This window comes from Mobula hypostoma, chromosome 7, assembly GCF_963921235.1.
Source record: "Mobula hypostoma chromosome 7, sMobHyp1.1, whole genome shotgun sequence".
Taxonomy (NCBI): domain Eukaryota; kingdom Metazoa; phylum Chordata; class Chondrichthyes; order Myliobatiformes; family Myliobatidae; genus Mobula; species Mobula hypostoma.
Window position 1 is genome coordinate 186,447,354 of NC_086103.1, and position 21,824 is coordinate 186,469,177.

The window sequence follows — 21,824 nt, forward strand, 5'->3', positions numbered from 1 at the left end:
AGTCTGCACATTTATTTTCCAACATTGTACTTCTTGTCCATTCTCCTAATCTGTCTAAGTCCTTCTGCAGCCTATGTGTTTCCTCAAGACAATTTGCCCCTCCACCAATCTTCGTAACATCTGAAAACTTGGCAACAAAGCCATCTAATCCATCATCTAAATCATTCATAAACAATAATAAAGGAGCGGTCCCAACACTGACCCCTGTGGAACACCACCAGTCACTGGCCGCCAACCAGAAAAGGATTCTTTTATTCCCACTCGCTGCCTCCTACCAATCAGCCAATGCTCTAACCATGTCAGTAACTTGCCCGTGATACCACATGCTCTTAACTTGGTAAGCAGTCTCACATGTGGCACCTTGTCAAAGTCCAAATATACAACATCCACTGCATCCCCTTTATCTATCCTACTTGTAATCTCTTCAAAGAATTCCAAAAGGTTTGTCAGGCAGGATTTTCCCTGAAGGAAACCATGCTGACGTTGTCCTGTTTTCCATCGTCTTCCACAATGAAGACCGATGCAAAATACTCATTTACTTCATCTGCCATCTCCTTGGCCCCAGTTACTATTTCTCCGGCCTCATTTTCTAGCAGTCCTATATCCACTCTCATCTCTCTTTTATATTTTATATGCTCGAAAACACTTTTACTGTCCACTTTGATATTGTTTGCTAGCTTGCTTTCATAGTTCCTCTTTTCACTCCTAATGATTCTTTTAAAAGCTTCCCAATCCTCTATCTTCCCACTATTTTTTTGCTTTGCTGTATGCCCTCTCTTTTGATTTTACATTAGCTCGAAATTCTTTTGTCAGCCACTGTTGTACTATTTTGCCATTCAAGTATTTCTTTGTTTTTGGAATATATCTACCCTGCGCCTTCCTCATTTCCCCCAGAAACTCATGCCATTGCTACTCTGCTGTCATCCCTGCCAGCAGTTCCTTCAAATTTACTTTGACCAACTCCTCTCTCATACCACTGTAATTTCCTTTACTCCACTGAAATACACTATGTCAGACTTTACTTTCTCCCTATCAAATTTCAAGTTTCAATCATATTGTGTTCACTGGCTCCTAAGGGTTCTTTTACCTTAAGCTCCCTAATCACCTCTCATACATTACATAGCACCCAATCCAGTATAGCTGATCCCCTGGTAAGCTCAATGACAAACTGCTCTAAAAAGCCACCTCGTAGGCATTCAACAAACTCAATCTCTTGAGATCCATTACCAACCTGATTTTCCAAATCGACCTGCCTGTTAAAATCTCCCATGACTATAATAACATTGCCCTTTTGACTCGCCTTTTCTATCTCCTGTTGTAACCTGTGTTCCACCTCCCAGCAACTGTTGGGAGGCCTGTATATAACTGCCATCAACGGCCTTTTACCCTTGCAGTTTCTTAACTCAACCCAAAAGGATTCAACATCTTCCAATCTTATGTCACATTGTTCTATTGATTTGATGCCATTCTTTACCGGCAGAGCCACACCACCCCCTCTGCCTACCTTCCTGTCCCTCCAATACATGTAACCTTGGATATTCAGCTCCCAACTACAACCATCCTTCAGCCACAATTCATTGATGGCCACAACATCATACCTGACGATCTGTAATAGTGCAACAAGTTTCTTATACTCTGTGCATTGAGATACAGGTGTCCCCCGCTTTTCGAATGTTCGCTTTACGAAACCTCACTGTTACAAAAGACCTCATTAGTATCCTGTTTTCGCTTTCAGAAGGTGTTTTCACTGTTATGAAGAAAGGCAGCGTGCGATAAAAAATCAGTGCGCGATGAAAGGCAGCGCGCGCCCTGAGCAGCCGCTCTGCCCCGGATTCGGAACGGCATTGCTTTAACACGTTGCATTGAGCAGCCGTTAGCAAGATGAGTTCTGAAGTGTCAGAAAAGCCTGAAAGAGTAAGGGTGTTACACGTAGTATAAAACTAGACATAATTAAGCGTTTCGATCGTGGTGAATGAAGCAAGGACAAAGTGAGTTCGGCTTGTGGAAGTTGATGAAGATGATGTTGAAGAGGTTTTGGCATCCCATGACCAAGAACTGATGATGAAGAGCTGATGCAATTGGAAGAGGAAAGGATAACAATCAAAACCGAATGCAACCGAATGCAGAAAGTGAAGCAACTGCGTGAGATTTTCGCTGCAATGATAACGTACAACTTTAATTTTGAAAGGGTACGTAGGTTTAGGGGATATTTGCAGGTTGGTTTGAGTCCTTACAAACAACTGTATGATAGAAAAATGCGCGAGGCTCAGCAGTCAAGCAAGCCTTCCACATCAGCCACAGCAGACGACGAACCTCGACCTTCGACATCGAGGTGGGCAGTCATAGGAGAAGATGAGCTGCCTGCCCTGATTGACGATGAGATGGCACCCCCGTGTCCCACCACCCCAACACCCGGGCCCCGGACAGATACTGTACCGATTCGCGAAGAATGCAGCGGTAGCCGGGAGGCACACAGCACATCTTTAAGAAAAAAGCCGAAATAAACATGCTAATTAATTAGGTGCCGCCTAGCACGTAATTGTCAGCCCAGATCAGAGGCGATGCAATTGGCAATCGGCACTGATCTGGGCTGACATTTACGTGCCGGCAGCACCTAATTAATTAGCATGTTTATTTCGGCTTTTTTCTTAAAGACGTGCTGGATGCCTCCCGGCTACCGCTGCATTCTTCGCGGCAATGTATTGGGTCGGCGGCCCGGAGGGTGGGGGCCACTGCACCACCCCAACCTGCGATGACTCAGCCGAACACACCATCATCAGTGTGCTCGGCGCTGTTTTCCCAATTCCAGTAAGTGATACTACACTGTACATACATTATTTCTACTTTATATCGGCTGCGTATTTTTACGTGTTATTTGGTAGATTTGGCAGCCTCATAGCTTAAAGGATACTGGAGAGCGCGTTTATGCCAACAGCGCTTACGTGAGATTTTCTGTCAAGAGCGCTTGCGTGAGATTTTCGCTACGGAGATCTGTGCAGGCAATCGTTGTAGAGAAGCATTTCTACGTTATATAGGCTGTGTATTTATCATATCATTCCTGCTTTTACTATATGTTTACTGGTATTTTAGGTTTTGTGTGTTATTTGGCATAATTTGGTAGGTTATTTTTGGGTCTGCGAACACTCACAAAATTTTCCCCATATAAATAAATGGTAATTGCTTCTTCGCTTTACGACATTTTGGCTTACGAACCGTTTCATAGGAACGCTCTACCTCCAAATGGCGGGGGAAACCTGTATAACACTTTGAGTACTGTAATTGCTACCCTTTTTGATTCTGCATCCCCAATGCACTGATATTCACCGGGCTGGCTGCAATTTTGTCCTGCCTGTCCTTCCTGACAATCTGACTGCACGCTATCTTTGCTTTTTTACCACCTGTCCTATCCTGAGTCCCATCACTCCAGTTTCCACCCCGCTGTCAAATTAGTTTAAACCTCCAAACCACTGGATTAGATCCTAGTCTGTAACACACACCTGGGGATATGTTTTTCTACATATAAACTCCAAACCCATGGATTAGATTCCAGCCTGTAACACACACCTGGGGATATGTTTTCTACATATAAACCCCAAACCCCTGGATTAGCTCCCAGCCTGTAACCCACTCCTGGGGATCTGTTGTTCATTATATGTCAGGATTAGTTACTGTGAAGATCTGGTAATCTGTGTATATATACACTCAGTGGCTGGTGTGGTTTTCTGCTGCCAACCACTTCAAGGTTCAACATATTGTGCATTCAGAGATGCTCTTCTGCACCCCACTGTTGTTACTCAAGTTAGTGTCACCTTCCTGTCAGCTTGAAACAGTCTGGCCATTCTCCTCTGACCTCTCTCATTAACAAGTCATTTTCACCCACAGAATTGCCATTTCACCGGATGTTTTTTGCACTTATTTCTATGAACGCTTGGGGCTGTTGTGCACGGAAATCCCAGGAGAGCAGCAGCTTCTGAGATACTTAGACCACCCCATTTGGCACCAATAATCATTCCGTGGTCAGCACCACTTTGATCACATTTCTTCCTCAATCTGATGTTTGGTCAGAACAGCAACTGAACCTCATGACCATGCCTGCATGCTTTATGCACTGAGTTGCTACCACATGATTGGCTGATTAGATATTTGCATTAACAAGCAGGTGTACAGGTCTACCCAATAAAGTGCCTACTGAGTGTATACACTCACTGTAGAGCCTATTTTGAGATCTCTTATGCTACTGATGAAACCATCACCCTGTGAATGAATTTGTTACATGTTAATTGAATTGAAACACACCGTGAAATGAGTTGTCTGTGTCAATGACCAAGACAGTCCGACAATGTGCTGGGAGCAGATCGCGAGTATCGCCATGCTTCCAGTGTCACAACTCATTAACCCTAACCTGTCTGTCTTTGGACTGTGGGAGGAAACCAGAGCATTCAGAGGAAATCCTCACAGTCAAGGGGAGCGTGCACAAACTCCTTACAGAGACCAGCAGAACCTGAACCCGGGTTGCTGATGCTGCGAAGCACTATGCTAATCATGACCTTGCCGTGCCGCCTGAACTGGCGTGGTAGTGAGTGAACAGTGTGGTGCTGACGGTTCCTACCTGGATTACAGCATTGCAGAATTCCAGCGAGTTCATGAACATAGCAATGGAGGGAACGCCGACCCAGTCCTCACGGCGCAGTGCGTGCCAGTCATCCCCCCGCACCTCGATCTTCCGCGGCAGCGATGAGTATAGTGCACTCAGCCCTGTGGCAAGCACCTGGGGGAGGAGACAGCAGGTCAGGGGAGAAGGGCACATGGGAGGAAAACACTGCCCCTCCCCATCTTTACTCTGTCGCGCACCAACCCTCCCTGCCACCCTCGCTCCTCTCCCCTCCGCCTCCTTCCCCTCACTTGTCTCCCTCCATCGCTCCCTTCATCTCCCTCTCTCCTATTCCTGCCCAACCGACCCCCCTCCCCTCACCGTTGGACCTGCCCTGTCCCCAGGCGACATCCATGCCCCACTCGCCTCCCACCAGGCCGACCCGCTCACTCACAGGACAGAAGTAGGAGTTGTTGGCAATGTAGCTGCCCACGGTGCTGCTGCCGGCAGACATTCCCATGATGAGGAGAAGCGCGTCGCGCGCCTGCTGCCCGATTAGGCCCTCGCGATGGATGAATGGCACAAGGATGGAGAAGATGAGGAGGTTGGCGGGGCGCTGGCTAGCCTCAGTGTGGACGAAGAGCTCGAGGACGGAAGGCTCCTTGGAGAGTGACACACACACCTGATTGAGGAGGAGCACGAGGCTGTTTTCCAGGGACGGAGAGCGTGGCTCTGTACATGCCCCCAACAGCCTCGTCAGGGCGTTGAGAATGGGCTTGTGCCGCAGGAGGGGCTGCTGTGACTGGCTGACCAGCAGGTCAAACAGCTTCAGCTGCTCCATCTTGCCGGTATCATCAGGTTGCCGCCGCAGAGTCCAGCACAGTAGCCGGTCCAGCACGTCCTCGAGTATCACCAGCTCAAGGATGGGCCCCATTCCTCTCACCTCGGGCGCCCGCTCCTCTGCCAGCAGGTACACCATCTGGTCAGTGTGGTTGCGCACGGCGCTCACCTCATCCGCCGTCCGTGGGTCCCGCTGTTCCAAGATACGGCTCACCTGTAACACCAAATGGTGGCACGTCAGTTGGAGCAGAGGATCAGGTGGAGGGAGGTGACAGGAAGGGTTGGAAGGAGAGGGGCAGGGGAGGGGGGGATGAGGGAAAAGGAAATGGGAGATGGACGAAGAACAGGGAAAGGGGTAGTGAGAGGTAGAGGAAGGAGACAGAGGGGAGAGTGAAAGGTAAGGGGTGAGATACAGGAGGAAACGGGAGAGGGGGAGAGAGGGGAGAGTGGGAGGTGAGAGGGGGAAAAGACGGGGGAAATAAGAGAGGGGGAAAAGACAGTGAGGGTTGGGTGAAGAAAGAGAGGAGAGAAGGGGTACAGGAGAGAGAGATGGCGAAGGAGGGAAAAGAGGGGGAGATAGGGCAGTGGGAGGTGAAAGGGATTGTAGAACTGGGGAGAGGGGAGAGGAGAGTGACAGAGGGAGAGGGAGGGAGAGAGGGAGAGGAGTGGATGGGAGGAGCAGAGAGGGAGAGAGGAGGGGAGAGAAGAAGGGTGGGGAGACTGGAGGGTGGAGGATTTGTGGTAGGGGTTCAGGAGGGGAAAGAGGGAGAGTCTGGCATCCAGTCAACAGCTCCTGTCTGGTGTGCACTTCCACCCCAAAACTCCCCAGCTCCCCTCTCTACGAAAATGCTTCTTGAAGTTTAAACTGTGGGCTGTGGACAAAGCTGTGGGCTGTGGACAAAGCTGTGGGTCGACATTGCCCTCTGGGGTAGGGGGGAGATATTTGCAGATGAGCTCCTCCCTGCCTATGCGCCCTCTCCCCCCCCAAAAGCAGGAACTCTGTTACTGATGGGAGCTGGGCACCACAGTCATAGCAGGGGTCACTGCTAATTCTACCTGCCCTGGAAGTGGTCGGGATGAGCTCCTTTCTTGTTCCACACCAGTCCATCAGGGGAAGGGGGGTCTCATGGTACCACTGGGAGGGACGCAGACCCAGCAGTGAGGAGAGGAGGCATGTGGTGTGGAAGAGAGGGGACCTGCAGATGGCGGCATTCACCCGCTGCCCTTCACACAGTGGAAAGGGTGAGCAGCTTCAAGTTCCTGGGTAACATACAGTATCTGAGGATCTACCCTGGGTCCAACATATTGATGTAATTACAAAGAAGGCACAGCAGCTATACTTCATAAGGAGTTTGAGGAGACTTGGCATGTGCAAATGTCTACAGATGTATTGCAAAGAGCATTCTAACTGGTTGCATCACCGCCTGCCTGGTATCGGGGGGGGGGGGGTGCTCTGCACAGGTTTGGAAGAAGCCGCAGAATGTTGTAAACTCAGCCACCTTCATCGTGGGCCCAAGTAACACCTCGCAAACCTCCACAGACAAGGTCATCTGTACTGTTTAATACAACAGCCCTCAAACACTTGCACTGCAAAGTCATCTGTGCTGTCCATTGGAACACCTCTCAAGCCTCCATAGAGATGGTCATCCATGCTGCTTATTTGAACACACCTCAAACCTCTACAGACAAGGACATCCGTGTGGTCCAGTGGAACACTTCTCAAACTTCACAGGCATTGTCATCCGTTCTGTCCATTAGAACACATCTCAAACCTCCACAGACATCTATTAGAACACCTTTCAAACCTCTGCAGACAAGGTTAATCATGTTGTCCACTGGAACACCTTTCAAACCTCCACAGACAAGGTTAATCATGTTATCCACTGGAACACCTCTCAAACCTCCGCAGACAAGGTTAATCATGTTATCCACTGGAACACCTCTCAAACCTCTGCAGACAAGGTTAATCATGTTATCCACTGGAACACCTCTCAAACCTCCGCAGACAAGGTTAATCATGTTATCCACTGGAACACCTCTCAAATCTCCACAGGGAAGTCATCCGTGTTGTCCATTGCAACACCTCCCAAACTTTCACAGACATGGTCATCTGTGCTGTCCATTCTCCAAAGACAAGGACATCCTTGCTAAATATTAGAACTCCTCTCAAAACTCTACAGACAGGGTCATCCGTGTTGTCCATTAGACCATCTCTAATGGACAGACAAGGTTATCCCTGCTGTCCATTGGAACACCTCTCAAACCTCCAAAGCATGTGCGCACGGTTTGAACCTGCTTAACCATTCAGCCATGAGATAATTTGCTGAGTCTGCTCTGCACTTCTTCCAAGGGTGGTCTGCATACTGATGGGCCATGCTCCTGCAGTCCAAACTGAGATTCAAAAGTTCAAGGGTTCATTCGTTATTAAAGTATACAGTTCTGAAATTCTTCAGCTCCTTCTGAAGCCATGAAACCAAGAAAGAAAAGAAAGGCAGCATGATCTTCAATCCCCAAATCCCCCCTCTGTGCAAAAAAAAACCAAAAATGGAACAGGCACATCAGCCCCCAAATCCTAATTCCCATACAAAAACCAAACAAAACGGATCAGGCACATCGACCCCCAAATCCTGATTCCCATACAAAAAAACCAAGAGATAGGGTGAATAAACAAAGACTATTAAAATGATAAGGCTGAAAGAAGAGTGACTAGTCTAAAGCACACATCCAACATGCAGAAAAATCCTGGGCAACACTCTCTGGGTGCAGCAGCAGGCTCTCCCCTGAGCAACTGAGCAAAAGGTAAGCAGCCAGTGCTCACTCTCTGCACTCACTTCAATGCTTCAATCTCCCTCGCCCCTTTAACTGGTGAACAATGGGAACCTTAATCAGCAAAATGGAGCCAAACATCACCTGGCTCACCAAAGCCTGCCCACTACCATGCCCTAACCTCTGTTCGATTGATCTCCTAGCTTTTGTATTTAATCCACGTCGACCAAGATGCCTAAGTTAACCTCATTTGATTGGTTTCGGAACCTACTCTCCCACCTCCTCTGGCAGCTTATTTCATGTACCCATCACCCTGTGTGTGAAAAACTGGTCCTTCAAAATCTTTTCCCTCTCATATTAAAGCTGTGCCCTCTAGTTTTCGACTCCCTTACTCTGGGGAAAAAGATCATCTATGCTCTTTATAAATTTATAAACCTCTAAGTTCATCCCTTGGCCTCTTTAACTCCGGGGAAAATAGATATAGTCTACTTAAACGCAAACAAAGGAATTCTGCAGATGCTGGAAATTCAAGCAACACACATCAAAGTTGCTGGTGAACGCAGCAGGCCAGGCAGCATCTGTAGGAAGAGGTGCAGTCGACGTTTCAGGCCAAGACCCTTCGTCAGGACTAACTGAAGGAAGAGTGAGTAAGGGATATGAAAGTTGGAGGGGGAGGGGGAGATGCAAAATGATAGGAGAAGACAGGAGGGGGAGGAATGGAGCCAAGAGCTGGACAGGTGATAGGCAAAAGGGGATACGAGAGGATCATGGGACAGGAGGTCCGGGAAGAAAGACAAGGGGGGGCGGACCCAGAGGATGGGCAAGAGGTATATTCAGAGGGACAGAGGGAGAAAAAGGAGAGTGAGAGAAAGAATGTGTGCATAAAAATGAGTAACAGATGGGGTATGAGGGGGAGGTGGGGCCTTAAGCGGAAGTTAGAGAAGTGAATGTTCATGCCATCAGGTTGGAGGCTACCCAGACGGAATATAAGGTGTTGTTCCTCCAACCTGAGTGTGGCTTCATCTTTACAGTAGAGGAGGGCGTGGATAGACATGTCAGAATGGGAATGGGATGTGGAATTAAAATGTGTGGCCACTGGGAGATCCTGCTTTCTCTGGCGGACAGAGCGTAGATGTTCAGCAAAGTGGTCTCCCAGTCTGCGTTGGGTCTCGCCAATATATAAAAGGCCACATCGGGAGCACCGGACGCAGTATATCACCCCAGTTGACTCACAGGTGAAGTGTTGCCTCACCTGGAAGGACTGTTGGGGCCCTGAATGGTGGTAAGGGAGGAAGTGTAAGGGCATGTGTAGCACTTGTTCCGCTTACACGGATAAGTGCCAGGAGGGAGATCAGTGGGGAGGGTTGGGGGGGACGAATGGACAAGGGAGTTGTGTAGGGAGCGATCCCTGCGGAATGCAGAGAGGTGGGGGGAGGGAAAGATGTGCTTAGTGGTGGGATCCCGTAGGAGGTGGCAGAAGTTACGGAGAATAGTATGTTGGACCCGGAGGCTGGTGGGGTGGTAGGTGAGGACCAGGGGAACCCTATTCCTAGTGGGGTGGCGGGAGGATGGAGTGAGAGCAGATGTACGTGAAATGGGGGAGATGTGTTTAAGAGCAGAGTTGATAGTGGAGGAAGGGAAGCCCCTTTCTTTAAAAAAGGAAGACATCTCCCTCGTCCTAGAATGAAAAGCCTCATCCTGAGAGCAGATGCGGCGGAGACGGAGGAATTGCGAGAAGGGGATGGCGTTTTATTTCTGCATACCTCGACACTGTTTTATCACCCCTTGTTCAATCCCTTCCGACCTATGTTCGTGACACTTCTCACGCTCTTAAACTTTTCGATGATTTTAAGTTCCCTGGCCCCCACTGCTTTATTTTCACCATGGATGTCCAGTCCCTATATACTTCCATCCCCCATCAGGAAGGTCTCAAAGCTCTATGCTTCTTTTTGGATTCCACACCTAATCAGTTCCCCTCTACCACCACTCTGCTCCGTCTAGCGGAATTAGTCCTTACTCTTAATAATTTCTCCTTTGGCTCCTCCCACTTCCTCCAAACTAAAGGTGTAGCTATGGGCACCCGTATGGGTCCTAACTATGCCTGCCTTTTTGTTGGGTTTGTGGAACAATCTATGTTCCGTGCCTGTTCTGGTATCTGTCCCCCACTTTTCCTTCGCTACATCGACGACTGCATTGGCGCTGCTTCCTGCACGCATGCAGAACTCGTTGATTTTATTAACTTTGCCTCCAACTTTCACCCTGCCCTCAAGTTTACCTGGTCCATTTCCGACACCTCCCTCCCCTTTCTAGATCTTTCTGTCTCTGTCTCTGGAGACAGCTTATCCACTGATGTCTACTATAAGCCTACTGACTCTCACAGCTATCTGGACTATTCCTCTTCTCACCCTGTCTCTTGCAAAAACGCCATCCCCTTCTCGCAATTCCTCCGTCTCCGCCGCATCTGCTCTCAGGATGAGGCTTTTCATTCTAGGACGAGGGAGATGTCTTCCTTTTTTAAAGAAAGGGGCTTCCCTTCCTCCACTATCAACTCTGCTCTTAAACGCATCTCCCCCATTTCACGTACATCTGCTCTCACTCCATCCTCCCGCCACCCCACTAGGAATAGGGTTCCCCTAGTCCTCACCTACCACCCCACCAGCCTCCGGGTCCAACATATTATTCTCCGTAACTTCCGCCACCTCCAACGGGATCCCACCACTAAGCACATCTTTCCCTCCCACCCTCTCTCTGCATTCCGCAGGGATCGCTCCCTACACAACTCCCTTGTCCATTCGTCCCCCCCATCCCTCCCCACTGATCTCCCTCCTGGCACTTATCCGTGTAAGCGGAACAAGTGCTACACATGCCTTTACACTTCCTCCCTTACCGCCATTCAGGGTCCCAAACAGTCCTTCCAGGTGAGGCAACACTTCACCTGTGAGTCGACTGGGGTGATATACTGCGTCTGGTGCTCCCGATGTGGCCTTTTATATATTGGCGAGACCCAACGCAGACTGGGAGACCGCTTTGCTGAACATCTATGCTCTGTCCGCCAGAGAAAGCAGGATCTCCCAGTGGCCACACATTTTAATTCCACATCCCATTCCCATTCTGACATGTCTATCCACGCCCTCCTCTACTGTAAAGATGAAGCCACACTCAGGTTGGAGGAACAACACCTTATATTCCGTCTGGGTAGCCTCCAACCTGATGGCATGAACATCGACTTCTCTAACTTCCGCTAAGGCCCCACCTGCCCCTCGTACCCCATCTGTTACTCATTTTTATGCACACATTCTTTCTCTCACTCTCCTTTTTCTCCCTCTGTCCCTCTGAATATACCTCTTGCCCATCCTCTGGGTCCCCCCGCCTTGTCTTTCTTCCCGGACCTCCTGTCCCATGATCCTCTCGTATCCCCTTTTGCCTATCACCTGTCCAGCTCTTGGCTCTATCCCTCTCCCTCCTGTCTTCTCCTATCATTTTGGATCTCCCCCTCCCCCTCCAACTTTCATATCCCTTACTCACTCTTCCTTCAGTTAGTCCTGACGAAGGGTCTCGGCCTGAAACGTCGACTGCACCTCTTCCTACAGATGCTGCTTGGCCTGCTGCATTCACCAGCAACTTTGATGTGTGTTGATAGATATAGTCTATTTGCTCTCATTATTACTCAGGCCCTCAGGACCAGGCAAAATCCTTTCATGCACTCTCTTGCATTCATACACCTTTTCCATAGTATGGTGACCTGAAAAGCATCTAGTACTCCCTGCCTTGCGATATTTTCCAAAGATTCAAAGTACATTTATTATCGAAGTATGTATACAGAATACAACTCTGAGATTTGTCTTCCTGCTGCCAGCCATGAAAGACAGATACACCCGTCGAAAGAAAACGTCAAACATACAAAGCATGAACAAAAGGAACAAAAAGCGAGCAAATAACACACAGAATGTTCAACATCAAACCCAAAAATCCTTAACGATTTAGCCAACAGTAACAGGACATCGTAAACTCCTATATTCAGTATCTCAGCTGATAAAGGCAGGCTTGCTGTACGCATTCTCCCACCTTCTCTCCCAGTGTTCCTGTTATTAGAGAACTAAGTACTTATACTCTACGTCTCTCTGTTCTACGATGCATTCATGGTGTCTCTTAAATGTTGTTACTGTACGTACCTAACTCAAACACTTCCCCTGGCAGCTTATTCCATTTCCTCACCACCCTCAGGTTCCTTTTAAATCTCTCCATCTTAACCCATACCTGATGCCCTCTAGTTTTTAAGACACACAACAAAGAACATGAAACATTACAGCATAATACAGCTGCTCCAACCCATGGTGTTGTGCCGACCCTTTAACCTACTCCAAGACCAATCGAACCTTCCCTCCTACATAGCCCTCCACTTTTCTATCATCCATGTCCCTATCTAATGCTCCTAATGTGTCTGCCTCTACCACCACCCCTGGCTGCACATTCCAGACATCCACTATTCTCTGTGTAACAAACTTACCTCTGATATCCGCCCTATATTTTCCTCCAATTACATTAAAGTTATGCCCCATCATATTAGACATTTCCATCCCGAGGGAAAGTCTCTGACTGTCCACTCAATCTATGCCTTTTATCATCTTGTACACCTCTATTAAATCACCTCTCATCCTCCTTCATGCCAAAGAGAAAAGCCCCAGCTCGCTCAATATCTCCTCATAAGACTTGCTCGCCAATTCAGGCAGCATCCTGGTAAATCTCCTCTGCACCCTCTCTAAAGCTTCCACATCCTTCCTATAATGAGGTGACCAGAACAGAACACAATATTTCAATAGAGCCATAGAGTCAAAGAACACTACAGCACAGAAACAGGCCCTTGACTCATCCAGCCTGTGCCATCAACCTATACCAGGACGCTAGCCTCTCCTCTCCATCAGCCTATCCAAATTTCTCAAGTGTTGGAATTGAAAGTGCATCCCCCACTTCCACTGGCAGCTCGTTCCACACTCTCCCACTCTGTGACTGAAGATCCTTCTCATGTTTCCCTTTAACATTTCACCTTTTACCCTTAACCCATGACTTCTAGTTCTAGTCTCACCCAACCCCAGTGAAAAGCCTGCTTGCATTTACTCCTATACCCCTCATAATCTTGTATACCTCTATCAAATCTCCCCTCATTCTCCTATGCTCCAGGGAATAAAGCCCGAACCTATTTAACCTTTTCGTATAACTCAAGTCCTCAAGTCCCAACTACTTTGTAAGTTTTCTCTGTACTCTTTCAATCTTATTGTTATCCTTCCAGTAGGTAGGTGACCAGAACTCCAAACAATACTCTAAATGAGGCCTCAGTAATGTTTTAACAGCATCAACATGACATCACAGCTGCCGCACTCAATACTTTGATTTATAAAGGACAGAAGTTTAGTTTATGACCATGTCACTTTTGGTTTCTTTTCCCTGGGAAAAACAATGTGCACATTCACCCTCATGGCTCTATGCATCACCCCTCAGTCTCCTACATGGCAAGCAATAAAATCCCAGGCTGCATAACCTTTCCCTATAATTCAGGCCATCGAGTCCCAGCAACACCCTGGTAAATTTTTGCCCTCTTGCCAGCCTCATTTATTTGATTTATTTAGAGATTAGGTCACGTTCACAGGGCCTTCCGGCCAACGAGCCCAAGTCATTCAATTACACCCATGTGATCCATGAACCTGCTAACCAGCAGGTCTTTGGAACGTGGGAGGAAACCAGAGTGCCTGGAGGAAATCCACACGTGAACGTACAAACTGGTGTGATCTAATGAGGTCTTTTCAGCAAGAGCATGACCAAGACCGTACACACTACTCCACGTGGGGTCTCACCAACACCCGCACAACTGAGAGGCCACAGAAGTGGACTGGGAGTGAGTCCTGCCCTAGCCTGAGAGATAAGACATAGGAGCAGAATTAGGCCAATTGACTCGACCATTCCATCATTTTCCTCCTCAACCCTATTCTCCTGTCTTCCCTCCAAAGCCACTGACGCCCTGACTAATCATGAACCTATCAATCACCACTTTAAATATACACAATGACTTGGCCTCCACAGCCGTCTGGGGCAATTCACCACCCTCTGCCTAAAGAGATTCTTCCTCATCTCTTCTCTAAACACCTGTACACCTCCTCGTATTCTGAGGCAGTACCCTCTGGTCCAAGACTCGGCCACCACTGGAAACATCCTCTGCACGTCCATTTCTTACCTGGACCCAGTGATTTCTAAACACCATGAAGCAGGTCTCAGGGTCGGCAGTAACGGGGCTCTGCTGTCGTGTGGAAGGGGTCGCCCTGTTCCCGCTGCTCCTGGGGTTCAGCCTACTCAGCCAGCTCATTCTTTCCACACGCTCCGCAGACTGGACACTGGGTGGGAGAGACCGGGGTTGGGGCGGGGTGGGTGTGGGGGATGGTTGGGGGTGGTGGGTTCAGGGGGGGAGTGAAGGGTCAACTCCACTCAGGCGTGTCTTTGTCTATCCGGTCAGATTCCTCTTGGAAGCCAGGATCATCCCGTTTGTAGGTGCCTCCCCTCCATCTCCCCTCAGTCACATCACACTGAAACAGAGAGGGCAGGGTTAATTCACCGGTAGGGAGACAGGACAGACACGTGCCCACCACCAGAAGTTTTTTAACAAATGCAAACTTCCCACAAAACCCAACAAACCTTTATAAATGCACAACAGGACAGTCAGGGCCATGGGGATACGCACTGAGAACATTTTAAAAAGAAATGATTATCCAATTCAGTCATAAAACCCTGTAAACATGGCAATTTCTTGTGGACCCAGGTACCGTAAATACTGACACGCTGGCATCCTGCTGTGAACCTTGACGTATCCAGTTAATCTCTGTAAGCACTGACACATCCCCAGAAGTTCCTGTAAATACGAACACATTAAGTGCACCCTCCTTAAATAATAACACAATCCCCCCGAAACCCCCTATAAATAACAACACACTCCCCGGAATTCCCTATAAATAACAACGCACTCCCCGGAACCCTCTATAAATACTGACACACTCCTCAGAACTCCCTATAAATACCGACACACTCCCCGGAATTCCCTATAAATAACAACACACTCCCCGGAACTCCCTATAAATACTGACACACTCCCTGGAACTCCCTATAAATAACAACACACTCCCCGGAACTCCCTATAAATACTTACATACTCCCCGGAACTCCCTATAAATAACAACACACTCCCTGGAACTCCCTATAAATACTGACATACTCCCCGGAACTCCCTATAAATAACAACACACTCCCCGGAACTCCCTATAAATAACAACACACTCCCTGGAACTCCCTATAAATACTGACATACTCCCTGGAATTCCCTATAAATAACAACACACTCCCTGGAACTCCCTATAAATACTGACATACTCCCCGGAACTCACTGCAAATAATGACACACTCCCCGGAACTCCCTATAAATACTGACACACCCCCCGGAATTTCCTATAAATAACAACAGACTCCCCAGGACCCACTGTAAGTACTGACACACTCCCAGGGCCCCTGTATATACTGATAAACTCCCCGGAACCCCCTATAAGTAATGGCAGACTGCCCGGGACCCCCTGTAAATACTGACAAACTCCCAGGGGTTCTTTAAATACTGACACTCTCCCTGGGAACCTGTGATCTCGTGTCCACATGCTTGCAGACACACATAAACCAATTGCCCTCTCACACACAACCAAGCACACAGAAAGCTAATCGCGCACGCACGCACACACACACACACACACACGCACAAAGCACCCTCACATACACACACACAAACTAAACACTCTCACACACATATCACCATCCACATTTGCCTCCCCACACCCATTAGCACAGGTAGACTGAGGACTCAACACACATTACACATTCCCACACTTACACAGCATCCACAACCATTCTCAGACACAAGAACACACACTTTCACATGCCGACACACCCTCCCCCATCCCAGAGGACACAGCTCACGCCTCACGGTAGGTACAGGCCCGCGGTGTCAGTGCAAGGAGGCCGGATTTCATTCACAGCACCGTTATGTCACTGTGACGGGTCTGACGCTGGCTCTCAGCAGCTGTGCTGCTTCCCAGAAGAAAACACGTCTCCCCTTGCTGCCCGGCAAGGAGATACTCAGCCCCGTCTGCAGCAGCTGAATCCCACGGCAGTGAGAGCCCCCGTGAGCTGAGAACTGCAGCCCCACTGCCAGGTATTCTGAATGGGGCGACAAGCGATTGTATTAATCACCACGCACACGTCATTCTGCATCTCCCTGCATTCCCTCTCCCATCCGCACTCTCCTTCCTGAGCACCACGTAACACCCTCCTTGTCGACAGTGTGTCCAGCGCACACCCCCAGAGGGAATCCCACACACACGAGATAACCTCCTCCCACCGACACTTACAAAGAATGAGGTCCCAGGAGAGCCTGAGAATTTCCTGAATGCCATTGTATTTTCTCTCAAAAGGGATGTACTTTTGTAAAAGGCTTTGTGGCTCTCTGCTGGAGTCAGACCCTGCAAGAGAACAGATTCCTCTCTAGCTGGGGTGTGTGCTGGTGTGTAACATGCGATCACACCTGTTCACAATCGGTGACACATTTACACTGAAGAACGTGTAGAGAAATGGTATGTTTTGTGGCAGGAATCCCTGAATAGATGCGGACTGGGACGATGGAGGAAACGGTCATTCGCTGCAGGAATCAGAAGCAGGTTTAATAAGACCGGCATACGTTGTGAATCTGCTGTTTTGCAGCAACAGTACAGTGCAATACAAAATTAAAAAATACAAATTACAAATTAGAATTATATATACAACTCACACACACACACACATATATAAAAGTGTATAAATATAGTCTGCTCCGCCATTTCTTCGTGGCTGATCCATTATCCCTCTTAACCCCATTCTCCTGATTTCTCCCTGTATCCTTTGACATGCTGATTAATCAAGACCCTATCAACCTCTGCTTTAAATACACCCAAAGACTTGGCTTCCACAGCCGTCTGTGGCAATGAATTCCACAGATTCACCACCCTCTCTCTGGCTGAAGAAATCCTTCTTCATCTAGACATCCCTCTACTTTGAGGCTGTGCCCTCTGGTCCTCAACTTCCCCACTATAGGGAACATCTCTCCACGTCCACTCTGTCTAGACCTTTCAATATTTAATAGGCTTCTATGAGATCCCCTCTCATTCTTCTAAAACTTCAGTGGGTACAGGCCCAGAGCCATCAAATGCTCTTCATGTTAACCCTTTTATTCCTGAGATCATTCTCATGAACCTCCTCACTGCCCTCTCCAAAGCCAGCACATCTCTTCTTAAGGGGCCCAAAATTGCTCACAATACTCCGTGCAGTTTAATCAGTGCTGTACAAAGTCTCAACATTCCACCCTTGCTTTTGAATTCTAGTCCTCGCAAAACGAATACTAATTTAATATTTTTTGTGCACCGTCCCGAGGAGACACTGGATTGTATAGAGGAGAAAGGAGTTTAAAAGATGCGAGCGGGGCAGTTGGCACATTTTGTGCACCACAGTCTGAAGCAGACATTGGATTGTGCATGGTAAGGAGCAATAAAAAAAGTTCAGTTTAAGCAGTGTGGCCATCGTGGGAGTGTGGGGAATGGGGTGGCTAACATGAGAGGGCATGATTTTAAGGTGATTGTTAGAAAGTATAAAGGGTGTCCAAGGTAGATTCATTTTACACAGAGAGTGTGGATGCATGGAACACACTGCCGGGGACGGTTGTAGAAGCAGAGACATTAGGGACACTTAAAAGACTCTTAGATAGACACATATACAGTGGCAAGCAAAAGTTGGGCACCCCGGTCAAAATTTCTGTTACTGTGAGTAAAAGGTGAACTGATTTCCAAAAGGCATAAAGTTAAAGATGATACATTTCTTTAATATTTTAAGCAAGAAAACTTTTTTATTTCCATCTTTTACAGTTTCAAAATAACAAAAAAGGAAAAGGGCCCGAAGCAAAAGTTTGGGCACCCTGCATGGCAGTACTTAGTAACACCCCCTTTGGCAAGTATCACAGCTTGTAAACACTCTCTGTAGCCAGCTAAGAGTCTTCCAATTTTTGTTTGGGGGATTTTCGCCCATTCTTCCTTGCAAAAGGCTTCTAGTTCTGTGAGATTCTTGGGCCGTCTTGCATGCACTGCTCTTTTGAGTTCTATCCACAGATTTTCGATGATGTTTAGGTCGGGGGACTGTGAGGGCCATGGCAAAACCTTCAGCTTGCACCTCTTGAGGTAGTCCATTCTGGATTTTGAGGTGTGTTTCGGATCATTACCCTGTTGTAGAAGCCATCTCTTTTCATCTTCGACTTTTTTTACAGATGGTGTGATGTTTGCTTCCAGAACTTGCTGGTATTTAATTGAATTCATTCTTCCCTCTACCAGTAAATGTTCCCCATGGCACTGGCTGCAACACAAGCCCAAAGCATGATCGATCCACCCCCGTGCTTAACAGTTGGAGAGGAGGTTCTTTTCATGAAATTCTGCACCCTTTTTTTCTCCAAACATACCTTTTCTCATTGTGGCCAAAAAATTCTATTTTAACTTCATCAGTCCACAGGACTTGTTTCCAAAATGCATCAGGCTTGTTTAGACGTTCCTTTGAACCTTTTGAATAGTACATTTTGGCCTGTAGTGTGCTGTACTGTTCTATGTTCTGGAGTGTGAAAGGCAGAAGGCTTCCACCCCAGACAGCCCACTCCAGACACCCCGCACTCCAGACTTCAACTTGAGGGACTCAAGAAGGCGGTATGCATCACAAAAGACCCTCAACCAGCCAAGACATGTCCTCTTCTCGTTACAAACATCGAGGAGGAGGTACAGGAGTCTGAAGACCCACACTCAATGTTTTAGGATCATCTTCTTCCCCCCCGCCATCGGATCCCTGAATAGTCCATGCACACTACATTGTAATGTCTTAGATAGCGCTATTTATTTATTTGTAATTACAGTAATTTTATGGCTTTGGATTGGACTGCTGCTGCAAAACATAAAATTTCATGTTCTATGTTCATGTGATGTAATAAACCTGATTCTGATCATCTTGATGTGCGTAGAGACAAATCCAAAATTACACGTAGGAAGGTGAAGCATTTCTAAAGCATGCCAACTTGATGGCATGAACATCGACTTGTCCACCTTCTAGTTATTTTTTTCCCTCCCCTTTCCTTCTTCTTCAATTCTCCACTCCAGCCTTTTAACTCTTCCCTTCACCTGCCTATCGCCTCCCCCGATGCCCTTCCTCCTTTCCTTTCTCCATGATCCACTCTCTTCTCCTATCACATCCCTTCTTCAGGCCTTTAGCTTTTCTTCCAATCACCTCCCAGCTTCTCACTTTGTCCCACTCCCACCCACCTAGCTTCACCCATAGATTGTGCTCCTTTCCCTCTTATTCTGGTGTTTTCCCCCTTCCCTTGCAGGCTTGATGAAAGGTCCCAGCCCGAAATGTCAAAGGTTTATTCCTCTCTGTAGAGGCTGCCTGACCTGCTGAATTCCTCCAATAATCTGTCCATATTGCTCTGGATTTTCAGCATCTGCAGAATCTCTTTCATTTCTGAAGCAATATCTTTCCAAACTTCCAACACAGTCAGCTAAACTGTAGGTCCTGAAATTGCATCAGTGACTATCTTAAATGATTATTATCTTCAGATGACCCAATGAGTTCTTTCCTCTCAGTCTGGGCATGCTGCTGTTGGTAGTTTTATTGCACTGTGTGCCTGACAGCTGACCTGATAGAGGTTTTAAGAGGCATAGATAGAAGACAGCCAGAATCGTTTCCCCATAGTGAGGGAACATAAAACCGAGGGTATGGGTTTAAAGCAAGGGTCCCCGACCTTTTTTGCACCGCGGACCGGTTTAATATTGACAATATTCTTGCGGACTGGCCGACCGGGGGAGGGCGTCCAAGTAGGGTTAAACTCACCTCAACATGTCTTTTACAGTTAGTTGTTGCCAACTTTCTCACTGCCAAATAAGGGACAAAATTAGCAGTCAAATCCCGGGACACTTTACCCCAGGAAAGACTACCATGACCATGAAGACTTGCGTGGGCACCTGTGTGCACATGTGATGTGCACTGTGCGTACGTGTCGATTCCCTCTCCCCACACAAATCGGTTTGGCCTTCATCTTCCCGACTATACTGTACATACATTATTTCTACTTTATACAGGCTGTGTACTTATCATATCATTCCTGCTTTTACTATATGTTAGTGTTATTTATTTTTGGTTTTATGTGTTATTTGGTATGATTTGTTAGGTTATTTTTTGGGTCTGGGAACGCTCAAAATTTTTCCCATATAAATTAATGGTAATTGCTTCTTCACTTCACGCCATTTCGGCACGAAAGGTTTCATAGGAACACTCTACCTTAGCGGGGGAAATACGGGACAAGGGCGACCCATATGGGACATACAGGTACATACATATATAGTCCAATATACGGGATGTCCTGGCAAATACGGGACAGTTGGTAACCCTATGTTCAAGTTCAACAGTGCGTGACAGGGAATGAGGAAAGGTGCAGCTGACTCATATCGTTTCCTCATGGTCCGGTAGCACATGCTGTGCGGCCCGGTGGTTGGAGACCGCTGGTTTAAAGTGAGAGAAAGGAGCTTTCAAGTGGATCTGAGAGTATGTGGATTATTGACACCAGCTTACCCGCCATCAAAGGACATATATAAGTACGTTGCGGAAAAGGGCCAGTAACACCATGAAGGATCCCACCCACCCTGCTCGTGGACTGTTTGTCCCACTCCCATCAGGGAGGAAGCCATGCAGCACCCACACCGGGACCACCAGACTCAAAAACAGTTACTTTCCCCAAGCAGCAAAGCTGATCACCACCTCCACTCACTAACCCACCCCTCCATATCCCCAACCACCACTACTTTATCATTTCCTGTCAGTCACCTCGTGTACAGACACTCCTGTGTCAGCGTCACTTTATAGACATACAATCAATCAGTATAAGCTGCCCTATGTTTTTATATTTATTGTGTTTTTTATTCTTGCGTTCTTTACCTTGTTGATCTGCTTCAGATCTGTAGTTACAATTCTTTACACTTGTGTACAGGAAATGACATTAAAAAAGCCTGAAGTGCTTTAATACTGTGTGTTGTTGATATATGCAATGAGCTGCCAGAGAAGATGGTGAATACAGATATATCAATATAATTAAAAGACATTTAGACAGACAATTAAATAGGCAAAGCATTGAAAAATGCAGCCTGAATCCAAATTGGATTGGTGTACATGGGCATGAGGGTTAGAATGCACATGATAGTCTGAATGGCCTGTCTCACTGCTGTACTAGAAGGCAGTGCCGATTTCATCTGGCACAGGAATGGAATGACCTTGAAAACAGTCCAAGTGACAGGAACACTGCGCCGCGGCAAATTTATTATAAAGTGCAGCGGTTAATCAGGAGACCAGCTTTCTAATTGATTTTTGCAATTACCTGGCACAATGTCAGTAACTCGCAGAACTGCTGTCACCAGATGGGTATGGATCACAAGACAGAGTTCACACAGGTTACAGACAGAACAGAGTCTCTGAAAAGTACAGCACAGAATACTTC

The 21,824-nt window shown here is 47.4% G+C and overlaps 1 protein-coding gene across 5 annotated transcripts in view; it reads right to left on the minus strand.

Annotated features, from left to right (window-relative positions):
• The window catches only part of fhip1b (FHF complex subunit HOOK interacting protein 1B), a 149,041-nt gene that overhangs the window by 85,650 nt on the left and 41,567 nt on the right, over positions 1 to 21,824 (minus strand). For 4 of the 5 annotated variants that reach the window (XM_063054781.1, XM_063054780.1, XM_063054782.1 and 1 more), the window contains exons 2-4: positions 14,424 to 14,769; positions 5,046 to 5,645; positions 4,610 to 4,768 (exon numbers count right to left, since the gene is read on the minus strand). In XM_063054781.1, the coding sequence (XP_062910851.1) occupies positions 4,610 to 4,768; positions 5,046 to 5,645; positions 14,424 to 14,552 (888 nt within the window). In that variant the 5' untranslated portion in view covers positions 14,553 to 14,769. Of the gene's footprint in view, positions 1 to 4,609; positions 4,769 to 5,045; positions 5,646 to 14,423; positions 14,770 to 15,019; positions 15,093 to 21,824 lie in introns of all 5 variants that reach the window. The other variant, XM_063054783.1, reaches the window with a different exon arrangement.